General features: G+C 40.8%; 1 protein-coding gene across 4 annotated transcripts in view; it reads right to left on the reverse strand.

Annotated features, from left to right (window-relative positions):
- The window catches only part of DMRT1 (doublesex and mab-3 related transcription factor 1), a 59,441-nt gene that overhangs the window by 2,090 nt on the left and 31,969 nt on the right, over positions 1 to 25,382 (reverse strand). For 2 of the 4 annotated variants that reach the window (XM_086866763.1, XM_086866766.1), the window contains exons 4-6: positions 23,714 to 23,876; positions 2,200 to 2,354; positions 800 to 859 (exon numbers count right to left, since the gene is read on the reverse strand). In XM_086866763.1, the coding sequence (XP_086722889.1) occupies positions 803 to 859; positions 2,200 to 2,354; positions 23,714 to 23,876 (375 nt within the window). In that variant the 3' untranslated portion in view covers positions 800 to 802. Of the gene's footprint in view, positions 1 to 799; positions 860 to 2,199; positions 2,355 to 23,713; positions 23,877 to 25,382 lie in introns of those variants that run through there. The other 2 variants (XM_086866765.1, XM_086866764.1) reach the window with 2 other exon arrangements.

Here is a 25,382-nt window from a genome sequence, read left to right on the forward strand (position 1 = left end):
AATTTGTCCTGTTTTCAAACAAACACTGGTTGCCGAGAAATAGAAAAGACATTCTGAAGTAGACATCACACACACCCACACACCCACACCCACACACACCATTTTCACCCACTTAACTCATACATAGATGAAACAGCAATTTCCATTCCTTTCAGGGAGTTTTGACCATTTTTGATATTACAGAACCCAACTCCTTGATTTAATGCAAGTGTCTCCTTTGATGCATATAAGGGATGACTAAGGCTCCAACACCACTCTGCCAAAGCAGACCCTATTATTGTCTTTTAGATCTAACATAAATTTTTTAACTCCAGGGATATTAACCCTATATTACATTTTTTCCCAGCTAAAAAAGAACACAATGCTTAGAGATGAGGGCAAGACAACGTAGTCAAGGCATCTTCCAACAGTTTTTATACATCCTGCAAATGCTGCTAATTGTTTCAACGACACAAAAAGAGCGATCCAGTCTGCAGCATCATGTGTTCCTTTGCTGTGTGGTCAAATGCACAAAACAGCCAAACAGGTCTCCAACATCTCCATGTCTGAAATAACTAGTGCACTGATCTGCTCTTAGAACAGGTTGGAATTGCACTTACATAACCTGCAGTTGACAGCAACTGTTTAGATTTTTACTTTTTCTAGCCCACCAACCCTGAAACCAAGAAGCGTTGCAGAATCAGAAACGATCCTTGTGGCTTCCAAGAGCCAAACTTCTTTCTGCCAAACTTCCAAGAGCCAAACTTTGTTCTGTGAGAACATACCAGGAAATTCCTAATGGTGTGTTTCCTTCCTTTCCTTTTTAGTGTTTAAGCAGGGTTTTGGTGGAGTCCAAGGAAAAATCACATTTCTTCAGTGTCTGGAAGAAGATACCACTTATCTTTCCACTTCACTTTCTCTATTAAATAATTTTATCATGACCTAGGAGCTCCTAGGGCTCAAACCAAGTGTAAACATGGAGATTACAGGAATCAAGCAGAACAGCAGAGGAACATTTCTGCTCTTCTGCAAGGGAAGCAGCAGAAACATACTCACTGTATGGCCAAGCCTGCACCCCATTCCCATGATCTGAAACACACATTGTGCACTATTTCAGGGGAGTATCTTGTTGGGGTGGTTCATGCTTTGACTATTATGTAATGACAGAGCAGAGGTGCTCTGTAGGTCCACATGCCAATGTCTAAGGGGAAATCACCTACAGAAAATGTGGAATTATCACCTCTCCTGATGTGTCCTACAGACTAGCTCCCCAGCGGTAATTCACCGTTTTAGGTTGTTGTGCCTGCTAAGAACTAACTGCAGCTTTGGTAGGATCTGGACAGGTCTAGCATCAGGAATCATCTTTTTCTCCATAAGGTACCTTTAATTATATAGTAATGCAGCTGGCATCATCTCAACAGGGCTTGCTGGCTCAAGGGCTCAGCTCTCCAACTCTCAGAGCCTCATTCTGCTCTGATTTAGCAAATCAGGTGCGTGAAGGATTAGAACATGCTCTAAGGATTCTGAACGTCCCTGGCCTCCAGGACAAAAGTATGAGAGAAGCAATTTAGGTTAAAAGGGGATAATTTTTTGTTTACTCCCAAGTAGCCAATGGGTAAGAGGTTTATTTATTTTAAAGGATTTGTTAATACTTCTAAGCATGCATGTGCCTGAAGTGATGTAAAGGCACACTTTTAAATACCTATATTTAAATCAATATATATTTAAATCTACAGATCTATAGATATGTATACAGATCTATATATACCTATATTTAAATCTTTAGATCTACAAACCTCTGTGACAAAGTTTCAGAAAGTGTTTTTTGGTTGTTTTTTTTTCCAAACACAAAGAATCCAAAAGAGTCAACACACTACAGTACAGATGTTAAAACCCTACCACAGCAAAACTGTCGTTTTGTTTTTGTGGTCTACTTATTTAGCAGCTCTGTGTTAGTTTTGCACAAACCTGCAGAATGATACACAGGGCAACTTTTTTTGGTAGACAGATAATCAAATTTGTTTCTTAGCATCTCAAGTGGTGGCTCCTAAGTCTTCTGGACGAGTGAAGCTCCACCAGTTTTTCCACTGACTTCCAAACTAATCAAAGTTTTGCTTGTTAGGCAATATGGGCTATATTTTCTGCTCTCTGAATTTGCATAATGGTTTGTAATGAGAGCCATAAAGCTTTTAAAAATGATCTGACACTACCAAGATTTACCTGGAGCAGGTAAGACTGTTCCTTCTGTATCCAGACCTGGACTGCTTTATTGAACAGACCTCCACTGCAGTCAACAGTCACTGAAGTCAAGCAAGGTGCAGTGAGTAGGTGCAATGCTGATAAAAAGTACGAGATACTCAGACTGGGACTTGTAGCTATAAAAAGGCAGCAAGAAGGAAATAAGCAATTCTGTTTCAGTGTTTTAATCATACAGCAATAAAATGTAGAAATTCCAAGTTCAGAGAAACAAAACCCATGTTCTTTTTGACTTAAGTATATGAGTTTCATCTGTTTGAGGCTTGTGGCTGATCCTCCCACAGTTGTTACACAGCCCTTATCTGTGTAAATAACCGTACCAGAATTGGGTCTGTGACAGTTTTTAAAGACTGTTCCTTATCTAATTTACCTTTACCTAATTTACCCTTGGGAAAGCACCTGAATACTTTTGAGCCATATGAATCTGAAAAATCATTCAGCTAATTTCACACAGGAAAAGAAGTGAAAAGGGATCCCAACCACAGACACAAAACCTTATGTCTTCTGACACTGGTAACTGCACTGACTTTTAACTTTAGTGATCCCCAAAATTCAATGGGCTGAAAAGAGTAATGCACTTTCAGTGATGTGAGAAACCAGAAGGACATTCATGCTTGAAAAGTAAATATTTTCCTGAGTTTACATTTAAAAAAACTATTAAGCCCTAAATAAGGAGTAATTTATAAAGATTCAAAATCGAGTACAATTTTATAATCAAATACAATTCATTTTTTAAAACTTTTTCACCTTTCTTAGGGAAAGAAAAGCAAGTAAGCATGTCAGTACCACACACTGTTAACTAAGGGCCGTTCACTTCTTGGTGTGCACATTTGTGTGTCAGCACAGCCACACGTGTACGAGGAAGAACTAGAAGCTGTCGGCAGTTTGATGACATGGGAGCATCACTGAAGCATGCCTAAGTTTTTGGCACGAGGGTGGACAGGAACTGCCCTTCATAGTACCTTCTTCTCCAAAGCACTTTCCTTCTGCAAATATCACTGCCGTTTCAAGCAGCAACTTCCATTCCAGGCTACAGAGATCCCACATAAAGGCTCTTGAAAACCAAACTGGCCTGGGAAAACACTAGCAGTCAAACCAAGAAGCAAGAAGTGATATCTGCACAAAGGGCAGAATGAGAGAAAATGGCACTGACTCCTCAAGATACCAGTTCAAACCACTTGAAGACATAAAGGGTGGCTGGCCATGTTGGCTGACTTGGTGGCTTGCAAGTAACCACAGGCCAAATTCAGTTTGAAAACACCGTCTCCATTTCCACTCAAGTCAGGGGTACCCCGTTACTCTGGTGCTCAGACTGTTGCCAAAAGGGCTAACTCTACCTCCCAGCATGAGCAAACAGCCTGAACAGCCTTGCCAGGCCACAGCAACTATGGTAACAGTATGGTAACTGCCTGAAAAAGCTTTAGGTCAAAAACCCAAATCAACCGAACAAACCCCCCAAATCAGCCACTAGGAATCAGAGAACTATCAGAATCCTCAGCTGATGTCTCAGCAACTGAGAGGACACACAAAAAAAAGAGAATGGGAGGCTTGTCCTGACTTTGCTGTAGATGATAAGACGAGCAAGATGCAGCCTGCATGTAAACACATGCAGGAAGTTGACTAAGTTCTCCTAAGCAATCTCCTTTCAGCTGTCTTTCACCTTTGGGAGTACTTAACCCTATGCTGAACAAGGGTTCAACTCCTTAAGGAGAGTTAACTAACAAATGGTCAAAAAGAAAACCTACCTCTGCAAATCTCTCATATGATCCCTTCCTGTGTGAATGCTCTATTTAAAAAGACTATTGACTTACATTAGGGTGAAAAAACTGCTCACAAGCCAGCCATGCAATGCGTCCAGCTTCATACTCTGGTATTTGGCCCTGTGCAGATCCAGCAGTCAAGAGACTATGGGTCCATGGGCTCCTACTAGGCCACAGAGAAGTTTCAAGAAAAGTAAGAACAAACTTGAATCATCTGTGTTTTCAAAATTTTCTTTGAACACAAAGACTGCAATTTTGTAAACCTGCAGTGATGCATGCTCCCGAAGGACATTTGCACTTGATGAACCCCCAATATATTTTATTTCTTTTGCTTCTACTCTGTATGAACTAAAGTAAAAAAAAAACTCCAAAATGCTATCTTCTTAATTACACCTCTCTTGCTCAAGAAAACTGCTGGGATGAAATGGTTCTTAATGAAAATTCCTGCTGATGTCCATAAGTGCTTAAATGCACTGCATGTTTTCTGTACTGACTATCCTTCTTCTCCATCCCTCAGGCCTCATCACAGATCTGGACAAGGGGGTATCTTCCACAGGGATAAATCCTGGAAGCCCATCTGAAGCCAAGGGTTTCTGTGTGCTGCAGGCTGGTCACCACAACGTAGTGTATGTGCAGACTGCTTTGCAGCAGTATGACGCACACCAATGTGTAAGATGAGGAGGCTGATACCAAGCAGTTTACAAGGGGAAAAAGAAAACTCAGCTATGGGTGAGCTTTAAAACTAAACTCCACATATTACTTTGACCAGCTGAAATGTCTCTGCGATGTTCCTGTGATCAATGTGTTACGGACTCTTCTGTGCTGACCACAATGTGGATTAACCTGCAAGAACGAGGGAGTGATGCTCCTTTTCTGCTCTGCTATCTATTAACACCACAGGAACTTGTCCAGTGCTAGAAATATATGTCTGTGGATATTTTCCTGCTGACAAGAAGTTATAAGAGCAACAAACAGAGTTGATTTTTGATGCAAAAATAAAAACAAGCCTATGGATCTTAAAACAAATGTACACTCCATCTGTGTCTCTTAACACAGGTATACTATTTCACAGCAAAGCCCTTTTTTTCTTCTCTAACACCTACCCTTGTCACTAACATTTAAGGCAGTAAGGATTATCTTGGATGCCCACAGTAGGGCACATTTATTGTGTATTTTCAAATAGCATTAATTTTTGGCACTAGGAACTCAGGATAAAAGGTAAAGATCTTTATTCAGTATGCTTTACCACGGATTATCTCAATTCTTTTCCAGTTAGTGCTTGTAGTTTTAGCAGCTAAGAAGGTAGGGCTATAACTGATGTAATTAGAAACCAGAGGCTGGAGAAAATATCCTCCTGTTGACTCCCTCACCTCTGGTTTTAAATTCTCTTACAGTAATATGTGAAACAATCAAATAAGGCTTTTTACTTCTCATCCACCACCACCATCTAGACAGACAAGATGCAAAAATGGTACTTGGGAAGCTTGGGCTTTTTACTCAAGACTACAAAACACACCTTGAAACTATACCAATCTTCTACAAAGCAACTGCCCTTCATGCTTGCATGCAGGAACTGGAGCAGAGTATTTATTGATGGACCAACACCCTCTCTTATCACCAGCTTTACATTATGTGGCTAACTTGATGTCATTGAGCCACTGCTGCAGGCTAGGAAAGGCAGAGGATGAACAATCTCAGAAAAACTTCAGGTGTGCTGAGGTGAGTACCCTTGCTTTGGAAGACTGAAAGGCAACATATGTCATTCAGCTGGTAAAAGCTCTCTTCGGCAGAAGTGAATGGTTACTTGCCTCTTGTGCATGTACTCACCCCATGTACTCACTCTACCAAGTCAGGTCCCAGCCAGGGACACCTCCACAGAAACCCCCCAGTTTATATTCCCCTGCCAGGAACCCTAATGGCTAGTTCTTGCAAAAACAGAACATTATTTTAATAATTTCACCAAGATTTTGTACCAGAAGACATGAAGCAAAACATTCTCTAGCATCTCAACATAAAGCAGGCATTTCTGGGTAACAAGGTAAAACAGGCATTTCTGTAGATCATTTTTGAGTCATCTGTAAGTGAAAACATTCCATACAATTACACATAAAGCATGACAACCTCAGACACAAAAGAGCTGGGATGAAGTCACTGATTTGGCCTATTTTTAACCTGGTAGTAACACTACAAAGAAAGGCATCATGATTAAAATGCAAAAAGTATCTCCCTTTTCCCTCCCTAGCCTTCTTTATTAAGTCTCTCCTTTATTTAATCCCTTGTGGTGTCTTGGGCACACAGCTGCAAAGTAACATGGGGAATGGAGGTGTTGTATTGCCAGTACCGTAGAGATGCACGTGCTTCTCCTTCAGGCTGTGACTCTTGACCAGCAGACTACTTTTGGAGAGAGAGAGCCTTACTTCCCTCAGACATTCCCAGTCCACCAGAGGACCCAATGTTTATACAGCTGTATTCTACATCAGAGTCCAAGAGGAATTTTTGACAAACTGAAGCCAGGCCACCAACAAACCACTCGAAGATTCAAGATTAGAGAACAGACACAGAAACATAGGAGGAGGCACTGATTTTCAGCAAAGGAAGATTTAAAAAGTAGCTGTGATATATAGGGGGCATTTGGACATTTGTCACTAACTGAGGAGCAGCAAGGTATCTCAGAGGAATTTGCTTCATCATGTAACACGGCTGTGACAAAGCTAGGACCTTAAATCTCTTTGTTCCTGCAAGTCAAGATACTATTTCTCTATTCCATACACAACACTGGAGACTGATTCTCCATCAAATAAAGATGTCCCTGGTGTGTTATACTCAGAAGACTGACAGAAGACAGGTAGCAGCGAGGAAAAAAATGAACTTAAAATCTACTCTTTGGATTGTTTTTCTTATTCCTATATTAATCAAAATCTAACAACAAGATTAAAGTAGAAACATATCAATACTTTCTCATGAGAAATACATAACTATCTTACCAGCTGCTGGTGCACAGGCTAAAATTTCTATTTCGAGTATTTTATCCTGTCAGGACTGGTTTTGCACAAAATTGCTGTGCTATGGGGGCCAGAATCTTGAAATTCCCTAGACTGTCCCACCATTGGGCACAGTAGCAAGGCAGACCTTAGCACCCCACATGCCCCTCCTGTGTGGCCACCTTTTGAAGCCAGATCCATGAAATGAACAGTGTTTACAGAAGTTTGTCTGGTTTGGTTTGGGTTTTTTTCCCCCCATGAAAAGAGAACAAACCATTCACGAACGGTAAGAGAACACACTGGAGTCACAAGAGGCCACACAACCACGTGAACAGGCAGCAACCCCCTGACAGCAAGGCAAGAACAGCAATGGACTGCCTGCAACTCCAAATCTTTGACAGGAATCATAGAATGGTTTGGTTAGAAAGGATCTTTAGGACATCTAGTTCAACTCCCTTGCAGTGACAAGAGACATCTCAAACTAGATCAGGTAGTTCAGAGTCCCATTCAACCTGACCTTGAATACTTCTGTGAATGTTCCATCCATGACCTCTCTGGACAACCTGTACCAGTATTTTACCACCACCATTGTAAAAAAATTCACCCAGTGTCAAGTCTGAATTTAACCTCCTTTAGCTTAAAATCATTATTCCCTGACCTATCTACAGGCCTTTTTAAAAAGCCAGTCGTGCCCTTATCAGCCCCCTCTAACTGAACGGCCCCAGTAATACCTCCCTGTACTCCAGGTTCAAAATAGACTCATCATCCATGTGAGACTGTTGAGGAAAGAAGGCCAGCTGAATCCTGTTTGTCCTAAGTTTGCAGAAATACTTTATTTCAGCAAAAACCATCAGTGAGTTAGATTTTTCCCAAGCCAAAGTTTCTATCAGAATGATTTCCAGCCAGCTCTAAAAAAGAGAGCACGACATTGTCTCTTGGCACCCTAGAAGTTCCTTCAGGCACAATTAGATGACTTCATGATAATTTTGTGGAGACTGATTACTGTCCATTCCCTCTGGGGTCTGCATCTTCTCCTACATTGATGACACAGCTTTTCCATACATCCCAAACACCACCTAACCAGCAGATAATGCCACGCAGAGGTGACTGAATGGGCAAAAGGTGTTTCTGTGCTATAACTGCTGACACTGATGGTGCAGATGGAGGTGGGAACTGCTTCCTGTTTCAAGGGAAGACCTCACAGGCTACATCTGCCTCCTGGAGCAACACAGAAGACAACTAGGGAGTCCCAACTCCTGGGGCATCTGTTTTTGGGCATCACTACAATATAACTGCCTTTTTTTTTGAAGATACATGTACTTCAAACGTGTCTATACAAGAAGTTCCTTGTGAATAATTACCTTAGAAATATCAATTGTCCTACTTAAAAAATGCACTGTCATTTGGAACAGCTGAGGTGACAAAAGTTTTTTGAAAAAACTTTATTTTTAAAGGGAAGAATGCACTTAAGGCTCAGGATAACAATATCAAGTAAAGTATGTGGAGACACAAAACAAAAGGCACAAAGTTCATCCTTTGTATAGCTGTGCTAAAGGAAAGAAACAGGATTCCAAGAGCTCTAACAATCACATAAAATCTTTTAGTATTCAGCACAGAAATCCAAACACAACACTATTTTGGCTGAATGTCTCTCCATTACTGGGGCAGAAAGGCTGTTAATCTTCACTAGTGTATCAGGAACAAAAAACCAGTTTGCACAACACCAAGACTAGCCATGTAAATGTTAATTCTGGTCACTTCTCTTCGTGTTTCATTGTTGCCCATGTCAATTTATAAAACAAGGATGAAATCCATGTCTGGGATAATCAGTCCTAATGCTCAAAGCATAATCAAATAGTTAATAATGATGGACTCAGCTCTTTCAGGCTTTAACAATTTAATTTAAAAAAACACTGTCTCAGTGCAACAGTGCTATATTATACAGCTTAAGAAAATTTTTGGACATAACTTGCAAGCTTTTGGAAGTCAAGAGGTTACTCAACCATCAGTCAAAAATACTAGGTCTAATGCAAGTGATCGGTTATGGTAAATACAATTATTTTCAACTTGCGAATAGGTTTATTTACTTTTTAAATTCTCTTACAATTCAACTGTCTCTGCTGGGAAGAAGACAAGGATCTGCAACTTGTACCATACTTGCAAAAGGAATAGGAGGTTTGTCACTGATTTCAGCATGAGCAACACTATACTCACCAATGACTGAGCCCAAAATTGAGTAAGAGCAAAGAAAGAAAAAGCCTTATCATTTACATCTTACAGTTTAAATGAATCTGCAATTAAAAAAGCCCAGAAGGCTTTAAAGTGACTTAGTATTACCATGGCATTACCATTTTTAATATTAACTTTAATCTGGATGCAAGTTCAGCAGAGCTGCAGTAAAATGGTTCAACGAGCATTGATGAAATACACACCACAAGATGGGTATGTGCAGAGTAAAAATGTTGCTACTTATTTTAAAGTGAGATTTATTCCCCTCAAAGTTTAGGAACCTTGCTGCAGTAAGTCACAATACTTGAGTAAATAGGGACAAAAACAGAACACAAAACATTTTTGAGGTAGTCAAGTAAGTTAAATGAAGTTTCACACAACATTAGGCTTAAGACAGACCTGCTGTGTTGTATTTATATTCATTTCCATGAACATAATACAAGTAATGCTGAGTGTATGCCATCAGCTGGAGGGCATGGGCTGTGTCTAATGATGCTGCTGGTGCTGCCAGCTGCATTTCCATGGGCCCAGTGATGTCCTACACCCCTCCTGGTGATGCCCACCTGGTGGGAAGGCCAACCCACTAGTAGCCAGCATTTTCTTCTGGATCATGACAGCAGCAGCCTTGCTAGGAAGGACCAAAACTCCTCTGATATCACACTGGTTACAGTCTACACACTCTAGGGCCTGCCAGTAGGGCCCAAAAACCTTGGCTGTGTTTGTTTCTTTCAAGGGTACTAGATCCTCTTGTGCCATCTTTCCTTGCTAACACTGGAATGGGAAAAAGTGTAGCTGACAAGCTTCAACATGCATTTCCCTGTCCTTTCCCAGCACTCTCTGATAATGATAGTGGTAGGAAAGTTCTAAAACACTTAATTAGATAAACAGAAAATCAGAATTTTACTACTGCTTCATCTGATGTAGAGAAAATTTTCAGATAGGTCTCTGGGGCCATCCAGACCCTACTGACTGTATCAAAGACTGCTCGCCCCCAAGAAAATCACTCCAACATTCCATCTCAGTTAATTTCAACAGCACTGTGTGCAACTCTGATCAGAAAGAAGGTGGTATGACACTCTAAGAGCAAGGTAGGATGAAGGTAAGTGGAAAGAGCTCATCCTCTCCTGCATCACACAGCCCTGCTGCAGCTCACCATGGACACAGGGTGATGAAAGAAGTCAAAGAGCATGGGCTGCAAGGAGATTGCACTACACAGTAACTCTGTAGTTTGTGCTGCTCAAGGTCATGGCAGGGCTTTTTCCCTCTCTTGAAAGATAGGGAAGGCAGTCCTACTCCACACACACATAGCAGTTGAATGCAGAAGGAAGAGCAGATTAAATGGTCCAAGCTGGAGAGGTTAAGAGTCACTGTTACAGAGGTCAGCTCCACAGCTGAGAAGGGGCAATTACTTCCAAACTATGAACCAACCTTTTCCTGAGCCTTTTTAGCTACAATTAGGCAGTTGCACATTCATTTCTGGTAGTCCCAGGGGACTAATGTATCCACCTAACAGGAATACACCAGACACCTTTTAACAAGCCAGTGTTATTTCACTCCAACGTAGACTCTGTTGCCACAAACCTATGCGCAGTGTTTAGGCCTTTGGAAAAATCTGAGACTCAATCCACAAAATTAAAGATCCTGAAAGCACCTGTGATTCAGGGAAGCATTGGGGCAAGATGTGTTAGTAGAGGTGGCTTTATGAACTAGAAGTTCGTATTTATCCAAGGGACGAAAAATCAAAAACTAACAGGAGTGAAGTCTTGATTTAGAGTAATCAGGAAAATTTATACTATAATTAGGGATACACAGCTAGCTTAAATCTGCCTCAAAACTGAAATTTATCAAATTTATCAAAAACAATCACTAAAACATCTAGTGTAAACAGTTGTTCCAGGGTGGGAAAACAGAACCCTCCTTGCAGTGACTGCAATTGCTTGGAGACAGAACTTGAAAGGCAAAATGATTTATAAACAAATGGGAGAGAGCTCTCATTGATTTTTTTTTTTTTCCAAGTTCAGAAAGGAAACAAACTACTGGCCAACTGGACTAGGAACATCATTTTACCTTCAGCAGTCTAATACATGATTAATGCTATGCTTGGAATAAATAAACAACTTACACACAGCATACAGGGTGTGATTCAGACCTCAAGACAAATTTTCAACCTGAGAAACTTAACTGATTTAACAGATACTGTGAGATAAACATCAAGTATACAGCTTCGAGACTGGCACTGTAAAATTATGAGAAAGGAGGGAATAAATGCAAATATATAAATGCTAGTGTTAAAGAAGAAACTAAATTATAATTGGATTATTTCAAAATGAACTCCAGGGAATACTCTGTATAACCTGGCTCCCACTCTCATCACGTAGTAAAATGAATCCCTAAAAATTAAATCTTCAATTCTCAACATACTTCAAAACCAATCTTAAGATTTTGTCAGACTTCTAAGAAAAGCGTATTTCAAAAATAAATGCTCCCTCCAATCCCTTCAAACATTTTTCAAGGGAGTGGTAATCCACACACAGAGGCTTTCAGCTTTTCTTGCAACAGCCTGTGGGTACCAAGTGGAGGACCTTTAGTAGCAGAGGTGGGGGCACGCTGTAGGGAAGGGTAGGGAGCTGCTGGCATTTGCCTTGCAGCTGCACCACTGTGAGTGTGCTGTGACACAACAGGAATGTGCTCAGCAAAGGGAAATCAGCAGGCATCCATCCTGGCAGAAACTACCAGGTCTCTTCAATCTTCTTAGGACACCAACAGCACTAAAAAAGTAAAATGTAGACACTGTCCTAACTACAGAGAGTAGAGATGAGTCTCTCTCCTATTATGATTATTCACAATCAGCAGTAACATTTATATATATGATCGTAATTTGCACGTGTTGAAGCAGCAAGGAGAAGCAAATACTTTTATAGCATGCAAAACAATTTCACTGGCTTTGCAGCAGTATAGCATTACAAGTCTGGTATTTTTCATTTTTCCAGTGAAGGAACATTTTGTCCTGTTCTTCGTGTTTTCTCAGTACTGCAGACTACCCAGATGTCACAAGCAGAAAGCAGCTGTAACACTGGCATGTCTGATCTACTTCAACAAGTTTGGAAGAAATGAAATGTAATTTATTATAGCCCATTTATGTCTGCAACAATTACCCTTCAGAACCTGAAGGAGAACAATGTAATTGAAGATACATGCCTTCTTCCCTGCAGAAACCTCAAAGAGCCTCAGGCAAGAGCCAATACAGATGTAGTACAAGGCATTAAGAGAGTGTTGGATCCTGTAGCTAGCAATTATCCCGGTATTTAAACAAATCTATCGCTCATCAGGAAAGCGTTTAGTGCAGTAGTCGGAGCGAGACAAGCTGACAGGAGCACAGCTACTTAACTGTCCCCTCCAGCGATTACACTTCCTCAGACTGAGAGTCATGTCAAATTAAACAACTACACATTGACTTTTCACTTCTATAAATATTAAGGTATGATTGACAATTCTTGGATGCTATAAGGCAGTCATTATAATCAGCCAGTATACTGTTAGCTAATTCGTGGTGCAGGCTTTTTATCCCCTATTCTGAGCCATTTCTCTGGGACTATTTTTACAGTGCCCTATAGATACCATCTGCTTTGACTTTTTGCAGGGTCACCATAAGAAAAGGTCACCACCACCACGAGACCTTTGTATGAAAAAATAATATACAATTAAGTGACTTGACCTGGTCTACAAAAGATTTTTTTTTTTTTTCCCCTTAGTGCTGGCCCACTTACCCATTTAACTCAAATTTGGAGATGTCTGGACAGCAACAATTGGATGCTAACACTGTAGTAAATACTGTTAATGTGGCATCTAGAGTATTTTTCCTAATTCTTGCCCTAAGTCATGTTGATTTCTCTGGTGTATGAAAAGCAGATAGTGCAAAAGCAAGGAGTCACCTGGCAGAACAGGAAATTAAATTACATGCTCTGAGGCCATTACAGCATCCCTATGACAGGGCAGCACCTACTAGTATCTGAAGGCTGCAGCTTAGCCAAGTTACTAGAAACTGAACAGATACATAAAGCAAAAATACATTCTTCACAAAAAGTTGTGAAGAAATACACCCCTTTGATTTTATATGCAACATTCTTCTGCCTGAAACCATTATGTTATAAGTGACAGTTTTACTATCTACCCCACTAATTTAAGCCACAAAAGTACTGGTGTCCAAACTTTCCCTTCACAAAAGGAGTGAAGCAATTTTCATAAATAATACTTAACACTTTTACCACCACTGCTGTTATCTCCTGCCCGTCCTCTACCCTCTCTCCTCCCTAAGAAACCTCACCAAATTCATTAAAGCCCCTAGTAAAGAAGTAGGGGAGATTAATATTGTATCATTGAGCTAATTATGAATACAAATAAGACTAGAATGCTACTGGTAAGACTGGAAGCCTCTGTACTTATATTATTAGTGGATCTGAAGCTTTACCTTCATACTGGCTGTAGCAGACTCAAAGATGAACTTTACAGTGTTGGCTTTTTCAGATAAACGTAACAAATCAACCAAATAAAATCAGTATTAATAAACATATTTGTGAAAACTGTTCTAAGCTAGAAAAGTACAATTTCACTGCAGTATTAGCACTTAAAGCAAAAAAAAAGTGTAGGAACTGAAAATAGGTGAAGAGGACAAACGAAGTATAGTTATCTCTCCTGGTAACTAGTAACAACTGCAGTCCTACTCCTTTTTTTCCACTTCTGAACTACATTTAACAGTTGAGCACAGGTCTCAGAAATCTAAAATTAAATATAACAGTATTTCCAATAGATTTCTCCTGATGGCTGAAAAGTCAGGCAATAATAAAACCAGAAGACTTCAGTGAAGAAAATGACAGCTTTGATTGAAACTCAGAAGATAAAGCAGTCACAGCACTGAAATGTAACTTAATTCACAGGCTCTGCAGAACAGCACTGAAATAAAAACACACAAAATCACAGGAAGTATTTAAAAACTTTGCTGGTCTGTCTCAAATATTTTCTTTCTTTTTTATCTGTTAACTACCACCTAACTTTTACTGAAACAAGTTTTTGTCCTTGTCTGTAGGCCAACCAGCATGGGATGCCTTCCACTTTATGTAGCTATTACTGCTTAACTTCAGAGGTGTTTCTCAGACCATCAGATGCCCAAGACATTTATCTCCAAAGACTCAGTCTTGACTTACTTATACACAGAGTGTCTCGCTTGTGCTTTGAACTGACTTCCCACTTCTGTAATTAGACAACGGCACCTACTATTTTATCCTATTCTCAATGACCTTGTGCTCATGCTGCAATTGAAAGGACTAACACAAGCACGGAGAATGTGTCCAATCTCAGCACAGGCGTAAAGTAACTTCTGTATTTTTTGTATTTTAAAGCTTCTCCCTAAGTTTTCCCCAAATCTTCTGGCTCAGTGCTTCATCTTCCAAGCTCTAGGAGACATTTACACATAAAAACCTCCAAACCTGTTCAGCTCTGTTTCAGTGGTAACCAGCCAACTGCATCCATCATCTCTACCATAGATAGAAAACTTGTTGAAAAAAGGATTTTTTGGAAATAAATGGCTACTTCACGGAAGAGCTAACGCTGAAACGCAGCACTTTAACAAAATACTGCAATATGTATTAAGAAATAGCATAAATGTAAGACAGGGTCCCATCAGAGAAATCTGTGTGTGTATGCAGTCTTTGTACATATAGTGTATGTGTATCTATATATCCGTGTCTATTGATATAGGCACCCACACACAAGTGCAGGTATGTGTAGATTATATATATTATATATATAAAGCTAACTTTCAGTCCTCAGAAAACAAAAGCTATCCCCATATAACAGCCAAATTCCTACATAACTCAATTTCGACATCTCATCTGGTGTGAACTGCACTCATTCCTAGTGTAAACCCCAGCGCGCTCTGCAATGATATACTGTAATGTCACATCGCAATCTGGATTTACTATAAAGGGCTGCTGACGAGTTTCAGAGCAGTAAACATTGCTGCGAGGTGTATTTCACACTGAGCTGGTTTTTATGAAGAACACTTCACCGCCCAGCCACGGCACCCAGATGATGAATGGTGAAAGATGCATGACAAGCTTCATCATTGTTTGTAAATCTTAACTGTTCCTGCTCACTAACTCTGCAGGCAATTTTCAAAGACAGCGGCCGACAAAAGGACAGCACAGCTTTCCTGAAGGTTATTCAACTTGTACTTGGCCTGAGCTATGCCTGTGAGGAGCACTGGAAATAAAACTCATTGGCTACACTGAATCATAGAATTAAAAATGTCTGATAGGCAGGCACACTGATGGCTGCCAAATTAAGAAAGCCTGTTAAGTAGCCTTGGTATCTGAACCCTACCCTGCCCTGCAGGGTTATGTACATCAAGTGCAGGGAACATACATCAGTATTATTTACACATACAATATAAATATGTAGATTTATAAACAGGCAGAATTAATTATAGGCTGTCTGGTCCTGCTCCCACATGACAATTCCCTGTTATCTTGTGCAGTTATACATAACAGTCCAACACCCTCCAGCAGCTTTGCCCACTGCTTGTAGGAAAGCTACTTCTTTTCTGTCAGAAGTTTGCTTTTGTGACAGGGGAAAGGAGAAGAAGGAAAACTCATAGCATGCAAGCATGGCAGCAGGAACAGATGCTACCCTTCTTTGTTTCCCCTGAAATCATTCTGGGAGCAGCACCATGGATTGCAACAGCCACTTGCAAAGAATCACAATTCAGCTGCTTTCAAGAGGAAAGGGCAGCCTACACTACAGAGCCTTAGTAATTAATTTTCTTTTCTCTTTTTCTTTAGAACTCAGTAACACTTATTTTTCTAGAGTTTCTCACAATCTGCACAGGGTTACTCTGTAAGCAGAAGAAGCTGCAGAAGAACTAGCTCAGACGTAGACTCTCACCTGAGCTGCAAAACTGGCATGAACTGCAAGGTGGTCCAGATAGGCTCTCATGCACTGAAAAGATTACAGCTGAATATGGAGTTCTCTCTTTTTTTAACCAGACAAGTTAGAAGGATGCAACTGCACATTAAACCAAAGTGAAGAGGCCAGCAGGTATCACTGCTACAATTACAAACAATGCCTGGTTAATCACTACTGTCCTGACAAGATGTCTTCATTTGTTCTATCACTTTATGGGAATGTCTGATGGTTGATTTCCACCAATTTCTGTTGCAGTGGGAAAGATTCTGTATCCAGAGGTAATATATTTAGAGTATCAACACCATACCAGGTGTAAAAGAAAGATCAGCTGATAGTGTTGATTTTTTCAGTAAAGGACCCAACATTCTTTAAAACATGAAGAAAAAAGCCCATACAGCCTCATCAGCTGTGTAACATCCACCATCTGACATAAAGAGCAGCTTATACATGCAGAAAGTTAAGTCCGGGGTGCAGAGGGTATCAGCCACTGGTCTTCTCAATATATAGCTCTAAAATGCTTGTAAATGCAGGAGGCACTGAGAAACCTCCCTCTGCTAAGAGACTCCAAAGCAGAAGAATGAAGGTGTCCAAGGAAAGCTAACAGAGCCATTATGTGTTCCAGGACAGCACCCTGGCAGGTGCACAGAGAGATGCTGATGCCCTGTGCAGGACCCAGTGCTACCTGGGTGGAACCATTCTCCCACTGCTGGCTCTCTGCTGCACCCTCAGCAAGGCTTTCCCTACTGGGACTGATGGGACACTGCAAACTTCCTTGCATAGAAGGAAACCGAAGAAATGAAGAGATCTTGGCAGTACACATAAATGTACTGCTTTGGATCTGGCACCTGCCTGGGCCAACTGTACCACTGATTTAAGTTTCCTCAGAATAGAAGGACTTTCCTCAAACCCTGTTTTACAACCCAAAGCCCAAAACACAAAACAAAATGCAGGCTTCAATTTCAAAAACGCTGCATCCTTTGATCCACAAAATACTAAACAATGGAAAAATACATCCCATGAAGAAAAACTCTCTAATAACTATGATAAACATGTGCATGTGATTTTGCAGGTGGGGGGGAGAATGGGGTGCCACTGGCAACTGTTGAGGGTTCAGGCTGTCCCACTCTCTCTTGCTAGAATGCTGAAAAATGAAGGCATTCCCATACAGCTTCCACAAGAGCTTAAAATTCCTGCTAGGGGCTGCTAAAGCCTCAGTCCAGAAATACCTGTGTTTCTACAAAAACAGGTGGAAAGCCTTCAAAAATAGTTTTTTCTACTACTCTTGAGGCAGAACCAGTGGCTCCTCCCAGATCAAACCACGAGGGTTTGTAAGTTGCCCTGACATGAACCAGCAAAACCTGTGAATCGAAAGTCATGAAACAAGCCTGTAATTCTGCACTCCAATGCAAAGCTGCTCTGTGTGCTTTTGAGTGAGCATAACATAAATGTTGCATTTAGACAAGAAACTACTAAAATGAGCCTTTTAATCAGGACTGAACTAAAGAAGAATGAAAAAAAATTAAATTGCTCATATTACTTCATTTCTAGGAATTCCCACCAGACCTTGTTAAGTTGTTTAAATATTGCTCAAATCTTCACTAATATAATCTCATTTAGAACACAGACTAGTAATTTATAAAAAAAGTTTCCACACACAGAAAAATGAGCTTATACTTAATATGCCTTACATTCTCAAATGTATTTTGACAGCTGCAATTACAACTATTGAAATTACCAAGTATGATTAATACTGTCATGAATCAGGTTTAGCAACCCAATTAGTTTAAAAGGTAAAAAAAGGCCATGCTCAAAAACTGTCTGCTCAGCTATACCCAAAATTCAAATTTTCAATGAAAACGACATGTTAAAAAGTCATCTTCCTAAGGAGATCTATAAAGCATTGCAATGCACATGCAACATAATTAAGACATACAAAAATGTAATACAAAATCTGCTCACCATCTTTGTAATCAGTGCCAAAGGGAAGTTGCATGCAGCATAACCACTGAGGACTGCAAGAAGCAGAAATGAGAACGCACAAAAAATAAACAGTTACCCCAAGTTCAAGTTACCCACGTGAACTAACTGTAGAAGACATACTGATTTAGATCCTTACCCTTTTCCTCTCCTTTAATGCTATTTCAAAATCCATTGCTAAAAGTTTGATGTAAAATGATACTGGAAACGAGAGTCTTGAATTTTCAGCAAAAACTGCTTGTTCTTTCATCATAAAGGACAATTATTCTTGAGTAGAGGTCACTTTTTAAGCGAAAGATACATAGATAGACACACATACGTAACATACAAGCTAAACATTGATGAACTTCTTGGTGCAAAATTTTATCCTCCCCATATACTCTGCTGCTGAAACTCTTCCAAACTCGAGATGATTTCTGGTGATGCTCTCCAAAGAGGAGCACAGAAAAGGAATAAAGTAAGTATGTCTCACACCTGGAAACACCTGCACTGCCTGTGACTGAAACAGCTACTCTTAAGTTTACACAGATTGTGGCTAGCTGGCTGAGAGAAGAGAATTTGGGCTATCTGCTACAATTGTTTCACATTTCCTAAGAACTTTATTAGTCTAGATTTGTCAGTACATCTTCTGAGCTGGCTGCAAATTAAGAGCATACAGAGGCATACAGAGGCATACAGAGGCAAGGCTTTTTGCTGCTCTTTGGGCAGCATTTCTCAGCAACATCAAACCAGTCGGCTTTGTTTGCAGTGCCGTCTTTGTAACTTTGATGCTTGCAGAAAGCAGTTCAGGTTCAAGGAAATGGTCTCAGTAATCTTTTGCTTACCAGACTTCTTGACCTCTCTGAACCTACAGCCAGGTTCCACCTGTGGCTCTGAAGTGTTACTCGTTTGCCATGGCATTCACTTCTAGGACATATGTTCATGCAAAATTACAACATCTAGGAAGCCGCAAAAAACGGAATGACTCTGGTGCACAAAAACCCAGTTGGGAAGAAAGCAACCAATCTTTTCACCTCTCAAGCATGTTTCTGGGGCACATAGCATTCCTTGCATTCCAGCAATGCTTTTGTCAAAGTGAAACTTTTTATCTTAAGCAGGCAGACTGCTTCCAACATGCCCTTTCTTGTGGAACTACTGGAAGAGGCTCTTTACAGAGCTGCTCCAGTTCGGCTGGGCTTTTCCCATGGCTCAGGACTGCTGTTGATGCAGCATCCAAGCACAGTAGCAAGGGTGAGTCTCTAAATGCAGATTCTGGAAATGTGTGTGTCACTTCCACAGCTGTAAAACTGGGGATACCTGCTATTTGAAAGGACTGTGAAAAAGTGTTTCAGAGCTAGAAGCTGTTATACTGACACAGAAAACCTGTTACAAGAAATGTTCTTCTTCATAAAATGATGTTTGCTTATTCACACAAAACTGCTGATGTTTTCTGCATCAAAGTATCATCTTTTCTAACATGTCTTTGGGAGAACGTTCAGAGTCCTGCTTAACGTGCAAACACAGCACTGCTCCAGTCCTGAATTCCTTGTATTTCCAACACTCACAACACTTAGGACAGGAAAATAAAAAAAAACCAAATCTGTCCAGCAGCTGGAACAAAAATTTAAATGCAAGGCATCTTTTTCACCACAGCCAGATATATGGCACAATTATTTCAACAATTCACACAATGATGACATAGAGGAGGTTTTACTCCATGCCAACTTTAAGACCAGGTAACTATTCTAAAATCACAAGTGTCTGCAGATACAGAGATATTTATCTTTTCCATCTTTCTATTTAAATATTAAATTCTTCTGTCACTTTCCCAGACCTGGAAAACTTCCATACAGATAAGCAAATGCTGAACTTTCATGCAGTAGAAACAGGACCCAGAGTGAGGCACGTGCCTCGCATGTCCTTTCTTGCTCTCTCAAACCAAGGTCTTGCACAGGGTATTTCACAATTACAAATGCTGGAGTGTCTGACTGCAAATCCGTGGAAGGTGTTAAGACTATTCTGGGTAGTGAGCCAAACCTAAGAAGAAGCTTCACTGAAAAAAAAAAAAAAAAGAGAAAAAAAAAAAAAAGAAAAAAAGAAAAAAAAGAAGCATGCAACTGTCCCACAGAAACAAAGTATTTGGCTTTTGGAGATTAAATACCTTGTTGTGTCCCACTCTCACATCCCCACTTCTCAGCCTGTCTTCCAAAATGATGCTTTTGCATGCACATGCACAAGACTTGACAACCTTCTCATATACATTTTCCTCCTACTGCTTTTGAAGAAAAAAGAAGGAAATAATTTGTATAAAATCTCCCTCCTACCTAGAAATTACTGCCTAAAACTTAAAACTTGGTGACCTAAGGAAGCCTTCTAAAAACACCTTTTTGTTGTTTGTCATTGATTGGTTCATCAACTTTGTCCCCCCTTTTTTCTCCAGTTTCTGCTGAAAAGGCAGCAGCTGTGCTTAGCTGGAAGCAAAATATTTTACTTGGAAACTCTTCAGACTGCAAGGAGGTTGACTGATGGTATTTTGCCACTCAGAAAACGTCAGCCCATTACTACATGCAAGACACTGTAACATGCCATGATGGTCCTACACAAGTGCTAGAACCTTCCAGAGATCTTCGTATCAGTGGCAGAAAGAAAGTGTAGATCTGCTAGTTCATCTCTCATCCCTCTTACTGTAACTGGTCTAAGCAGGAAGTTAACTTCCCAGAACAAAATTAGTTAAATGGTGTCACTTAAATACCAAGGCAACACATGAACTGGCAAAGCCTCTATAATGCTGAAGTTGCAGCTGAATTGCGGGTATTAGACTGCATGTGTGTGTTTTAAGACTACTGAAGACTCATGACTGGGAATTTAAAAGCCATTGTTCCTAAAGATGCACATTTTGGATGTTTTGAAAATGTGTCTAAAAAATCAATTTTTTATTTTGACCTGCAGCTCTTCTAAGCACATTGTTACCCTTCTGCAAAATTTCTGGGTTAGGAATACGTTAGGTCTTCACAGAGATCTCAAAAATATAGTTACAGGTTTGCTGCAGGAGTTTAGGTTAGGTTTTACAGTCTACATCATATAGCAAATTATGTTCCCTTCCGGATCTAAAATCCATCAATGCATATTTTAAAAAGGAAGTCTCTGAGCGTGACTTCCACTTCAAACATACAAAAGAAATTAATAAAGTATGATTTGCTTCTTTAAAACATGCACTAGAGTTGTCTTCAGCAAGTAGCAACCACTAGCCTTGCAGCAAGATGTCACTTAGGCTTCTTAACAAAGGAAGCCAGGCACTGGACAAAAAATTCAGCCCAACAATCAACAGAGAAATACTTAAGACCGTGTCTTTTGCAGGAGACAGCAACTGCAACGTGTGCAGTCAATATTTGGGGAAACAACCGATCCTCTTTAATACACAGTATCCACTCAGCACTCACACAGGTGACAATAAAGAGGCAAGAAACCTCTGAGGTCTGTGAAAAGCACCAGAAGAAAAATGTCATGGAAGAGTAAATCACGTATTTCCTGGGAATATCACTTTGTCTGTAGACAGAAAAAGTAAAAACATCTCTTCCAAGAACATGCCTAAGAAGATGCTTCTAAGAAGCCTGTTGGCTATGATGCTGCTCATGGGTTCAAATTTCTTCCAAAAACATTGGTGCCTCTTTTACCCACAAGCTCCCTGCTATGGAAAAACACTTCTTCAGAGTCTGGAAAATGCTGTTTGATCTCAGTAAATTACATCTCACTGCTTGTCGGTTTCTGATTGATGGTGTAACTTAGGGAACAATATCTGTGTGTGGAATAGTGTCTGGAGAAGCAGTCAGGGATTATTGAAAATACAGTATTTATGCAGTTTAAAAATCAGTGGAACATTACGTATAATTTTTTTCTAGAGTGATGAAAAATTGCTGAAGTGCATTTGGGAACAAAGGGTATAAGGTCTTTTGTCTGTTTTTAAAAACACTTGGCTGGTAAGACTTCTTAGTGAGTTAGTAGTGATGGATGCAAGAAAAAGTGTCAACCGCAGTTGAGCATAAAACCAACTACTTCTCCAACCAATGGGCAGAAAGGAAGACGTCACTGTTCAGTGGTGGTTAGAAAAGAGGAAATAAAATAAAGTTGAAGAAAAGAGAAGGAAAATGAACCAAGGATCACTGATTTCTCTAAGCCATTTAAAACTACTGCAGAAGGAGAAAAAGTCTAAGGTTTCATCATACCATGTATTATTTCTTCATCTATCTAACATGCCACTGTTAGTTGGAAGACTTTCAGAAACAGCCACTATGTAAGAACAGCCACCTCCTCAACAAAAATGATTCTGGAGTCAGTGAATACGAGGGCTCACTGCTGACTTACACAAGCCACATATACACTTCACCTTCCAAAACATCATTTGAATCCTTAAGGTCCTGTCATGACACAACTGAAACAGACACCAAGACTTCAGCCACAGAAGGACTACGACTGAGAACAATTATGGAACCTATCAACATATATCCTTCCACCAGACAGAAAAGGAGAAAACTAATTTCAGTGTAGAAGGAAAGAGAAGCAGATGAGGATGGATGCTGTTATCAGTGCTGTGACTCTGTGAAATAAAAAAAAAAACAAACAAAAACAACCCACTAAGACTTGGCAGGTGTGAAGTAAATGAAAAAATATACTTCCTACAGACATTACAAAATTAAGCCAAGTTGATTGGTACAGAGAAACAAAATGTATGAAAAGCTTATTGTCCTGGCTCAGGATACCTCTGAATGCCAGAGAGTGTGAAGATTCTATTCTCTGTTTCTCGTATTTCTCCAGCATCAGTTACTGACCTGATTCAGTGATGGAGAGGCAGCTCAGTGGAGTTGGATTACTCCAGCAGAGCCATATTAACACCTGTGTTAGCACTGTCTGCTATGGGACTAAGGGAACAAGGAAGTGTGAGAAACATTGTCAAAACCACAGGGTAAATTCACCAGCGCTGAAATTACTGCAGATTACAGTAATCCTTAGGACAGTCTGAAACACAACATGGAAAGAAAGATTTATCTGCAGTAGTTTTAAATTAAGTAATATGGTATGAGTTTGAAAAAAAAACCTGGATGCAAGTCTGTAAAGGGCTTCATTATATGGTTGGGATGCAGCAGTTACCACATGTTGTTCAGAAAGGATGGCAAAGACTCAATGGGAGGCCTGTGGAAAAAATCACAGCATTTTGGAGAAGGTAATTTGGAGGTTGAAGCAAAGATGGTTATTTACTCCTGTGAGGGAGCCAGGTGCTAAGCACCAAAGACAGCATCTCGAGTACAGCTGCACAACTTAAGAGATAAGTAAGATAGAGATATTAAGATATTAAGAATTAAGAGATAGAAGGTACAGCTGACTGAACTCCTGAACCATGAAGCTTCTGAAGTGAAGACTGCATGTCTGTACACCATTAGCCTTACTTTGCCACCACACTAAAGCCTTCCAGAAATTAGTCACTATCTCTAAAACAGCTACTTTATTATGCTTAGCTCCCTTCCCAGCAGCAACCCACACCTCCTGGGTGCGGGTCCAAGGAAAGGTGGTGTCATGTGCCCCAGTGGGTGCACTTACCTCTCGCTTTTGACTCCGAGGAGGAGGGGATGTCCTCAGAGGTCAGGATTTGGGGGAGGCACATGGGAGCACCAACCCCCTGTCCCAGGTAGGAGGCAGGTGGGTAGTAGGAGCACATGCGGTACTGGGAGCTGACGGCATGGTGTCTCTCCATGCCTTTCACCTGTCAGGAGAGAGAAATGCAACAGCAGCCTGTGAGAGCCAAGCCCCAATGTCATGGAGGCATTCCACTATCCCTCCCCCACACTCCTCCACGGCTTTGAAGGAGGTGACAGTGGATGCACAGGAAGTAAAACTCGGACATGCTGGCCTTGTGTTTTTGATTTGGTGGCTTCAGAGTCTTCCCACACTGACCAGCTACATGTTGTGTGGTATGAGATGTGACCCAGCAGCAGCAGCAGCAGCAGCAGCAGCAGCAGCAGACCTATGGCTGTTTTATCTTACTGCAGATGGAGATGCATATGGCACACCAGCAAGAACTCTTCACTGCAAGCAGCTTCCCACCAAATCCCCAGCTTATGGCACAGACAAGCGTATACACCTGGCCAGTGTCAGAGGTGAAGTGTCCATGCAGCTCCTACACCCCCCCAAAGACTAACCCATCTCAGACTGGGGGTAACTGCTCTGCCAGGGACCTGCTGCGTGGCTAAGGAGGACAGTCCTATTGACCGACTCTCACAGGATATACTCCACGGCATTGAGCAGTGACACACGCAGAAACAAACACACTGTTTTTCTTACAACACCGTAAGATAGCAAAAACATTTTCCTGAGTTACTGAAAAAAGCAAGCTGTGTTTAGATTACACAAGAGGCTAGTTGTGGAGCCACAACTGGACACCAGCCAACAGGTCTGCTATGCCAACACGGCATCCACCAGATACCCCTTTTCCCTTCCACACATTGCAGCAAAGTGGCAACAGTCAGAAACCAAAGTTTATCCTATTCCAATGCCCTCATATCATCCAAACTGATCTCAGAGAAGTGGTAATGCTTTCTTAAATTTGTGTTTTATGAAAGAACAACCAACTACTATTACTTGTTACAAAGCCCTACAATGCAACATGGCCTCTGCTCCAAAAATGCAGTCAAACCACTTTACAAGATTAATATTTTCAACAGAAAGATAACACTAGCTGGTTTCCCTAAGTATGCTGGGAAGTGAATGACTGAAAGATGGAAAGCTTCTGGGCAGACACAAAACATCAGAGTTTTGTACTGGTTATGGAAGTAGCAGCGCCAACAATAATGCACATCCAGCTATGCCATCACACAATGTCTGTGTAAGCAGACATGCTTGGCAGCCTTTTCAGCTACGTCCCACCATAGGTCTGCTCCCTGGTCTCCATTGTGGCTCCCTTGGGTCTCCCAGCTGTGCCTGAAGCACTGCCCCTCAGCCCTTCCCAGGCTGCAAAGCTCAGAGCCAGGGAGCAGGGAAGGCTGGGTGTGAACCAGCTGTCTCAGAAGGCTATCCCATGTCAGCTGACTTACAGGGTCTGGTCCTGGTGGTAGCAGACATCAGCACCTCCCAGAACCACCCCAGAATGCAGTCAACCCTTTTGTTTTCCAAGGGTCCCAAGGGTAAAAAGAATCTCATATCCATTTTCATATGCTTCAAATAATGTGGCCCGAGCCACATAAAATCCTCTTGGTGCTCTCTGAGGCATGTT

Source organism: Cyanistes caeruleus, chromosome Z (genome assembly GCF_971803275.1).
Source record: "Cyanistes caeruleus chromosome Z, bCyaCae1.hap1.1, whole genome shotgun sequence".
Lineage (NCBI taxonomy): Eukaryota > Metazoa > Chordata > Aves > Passeriformes > Paridae > Cyanistes > Cyanistes caeruleus.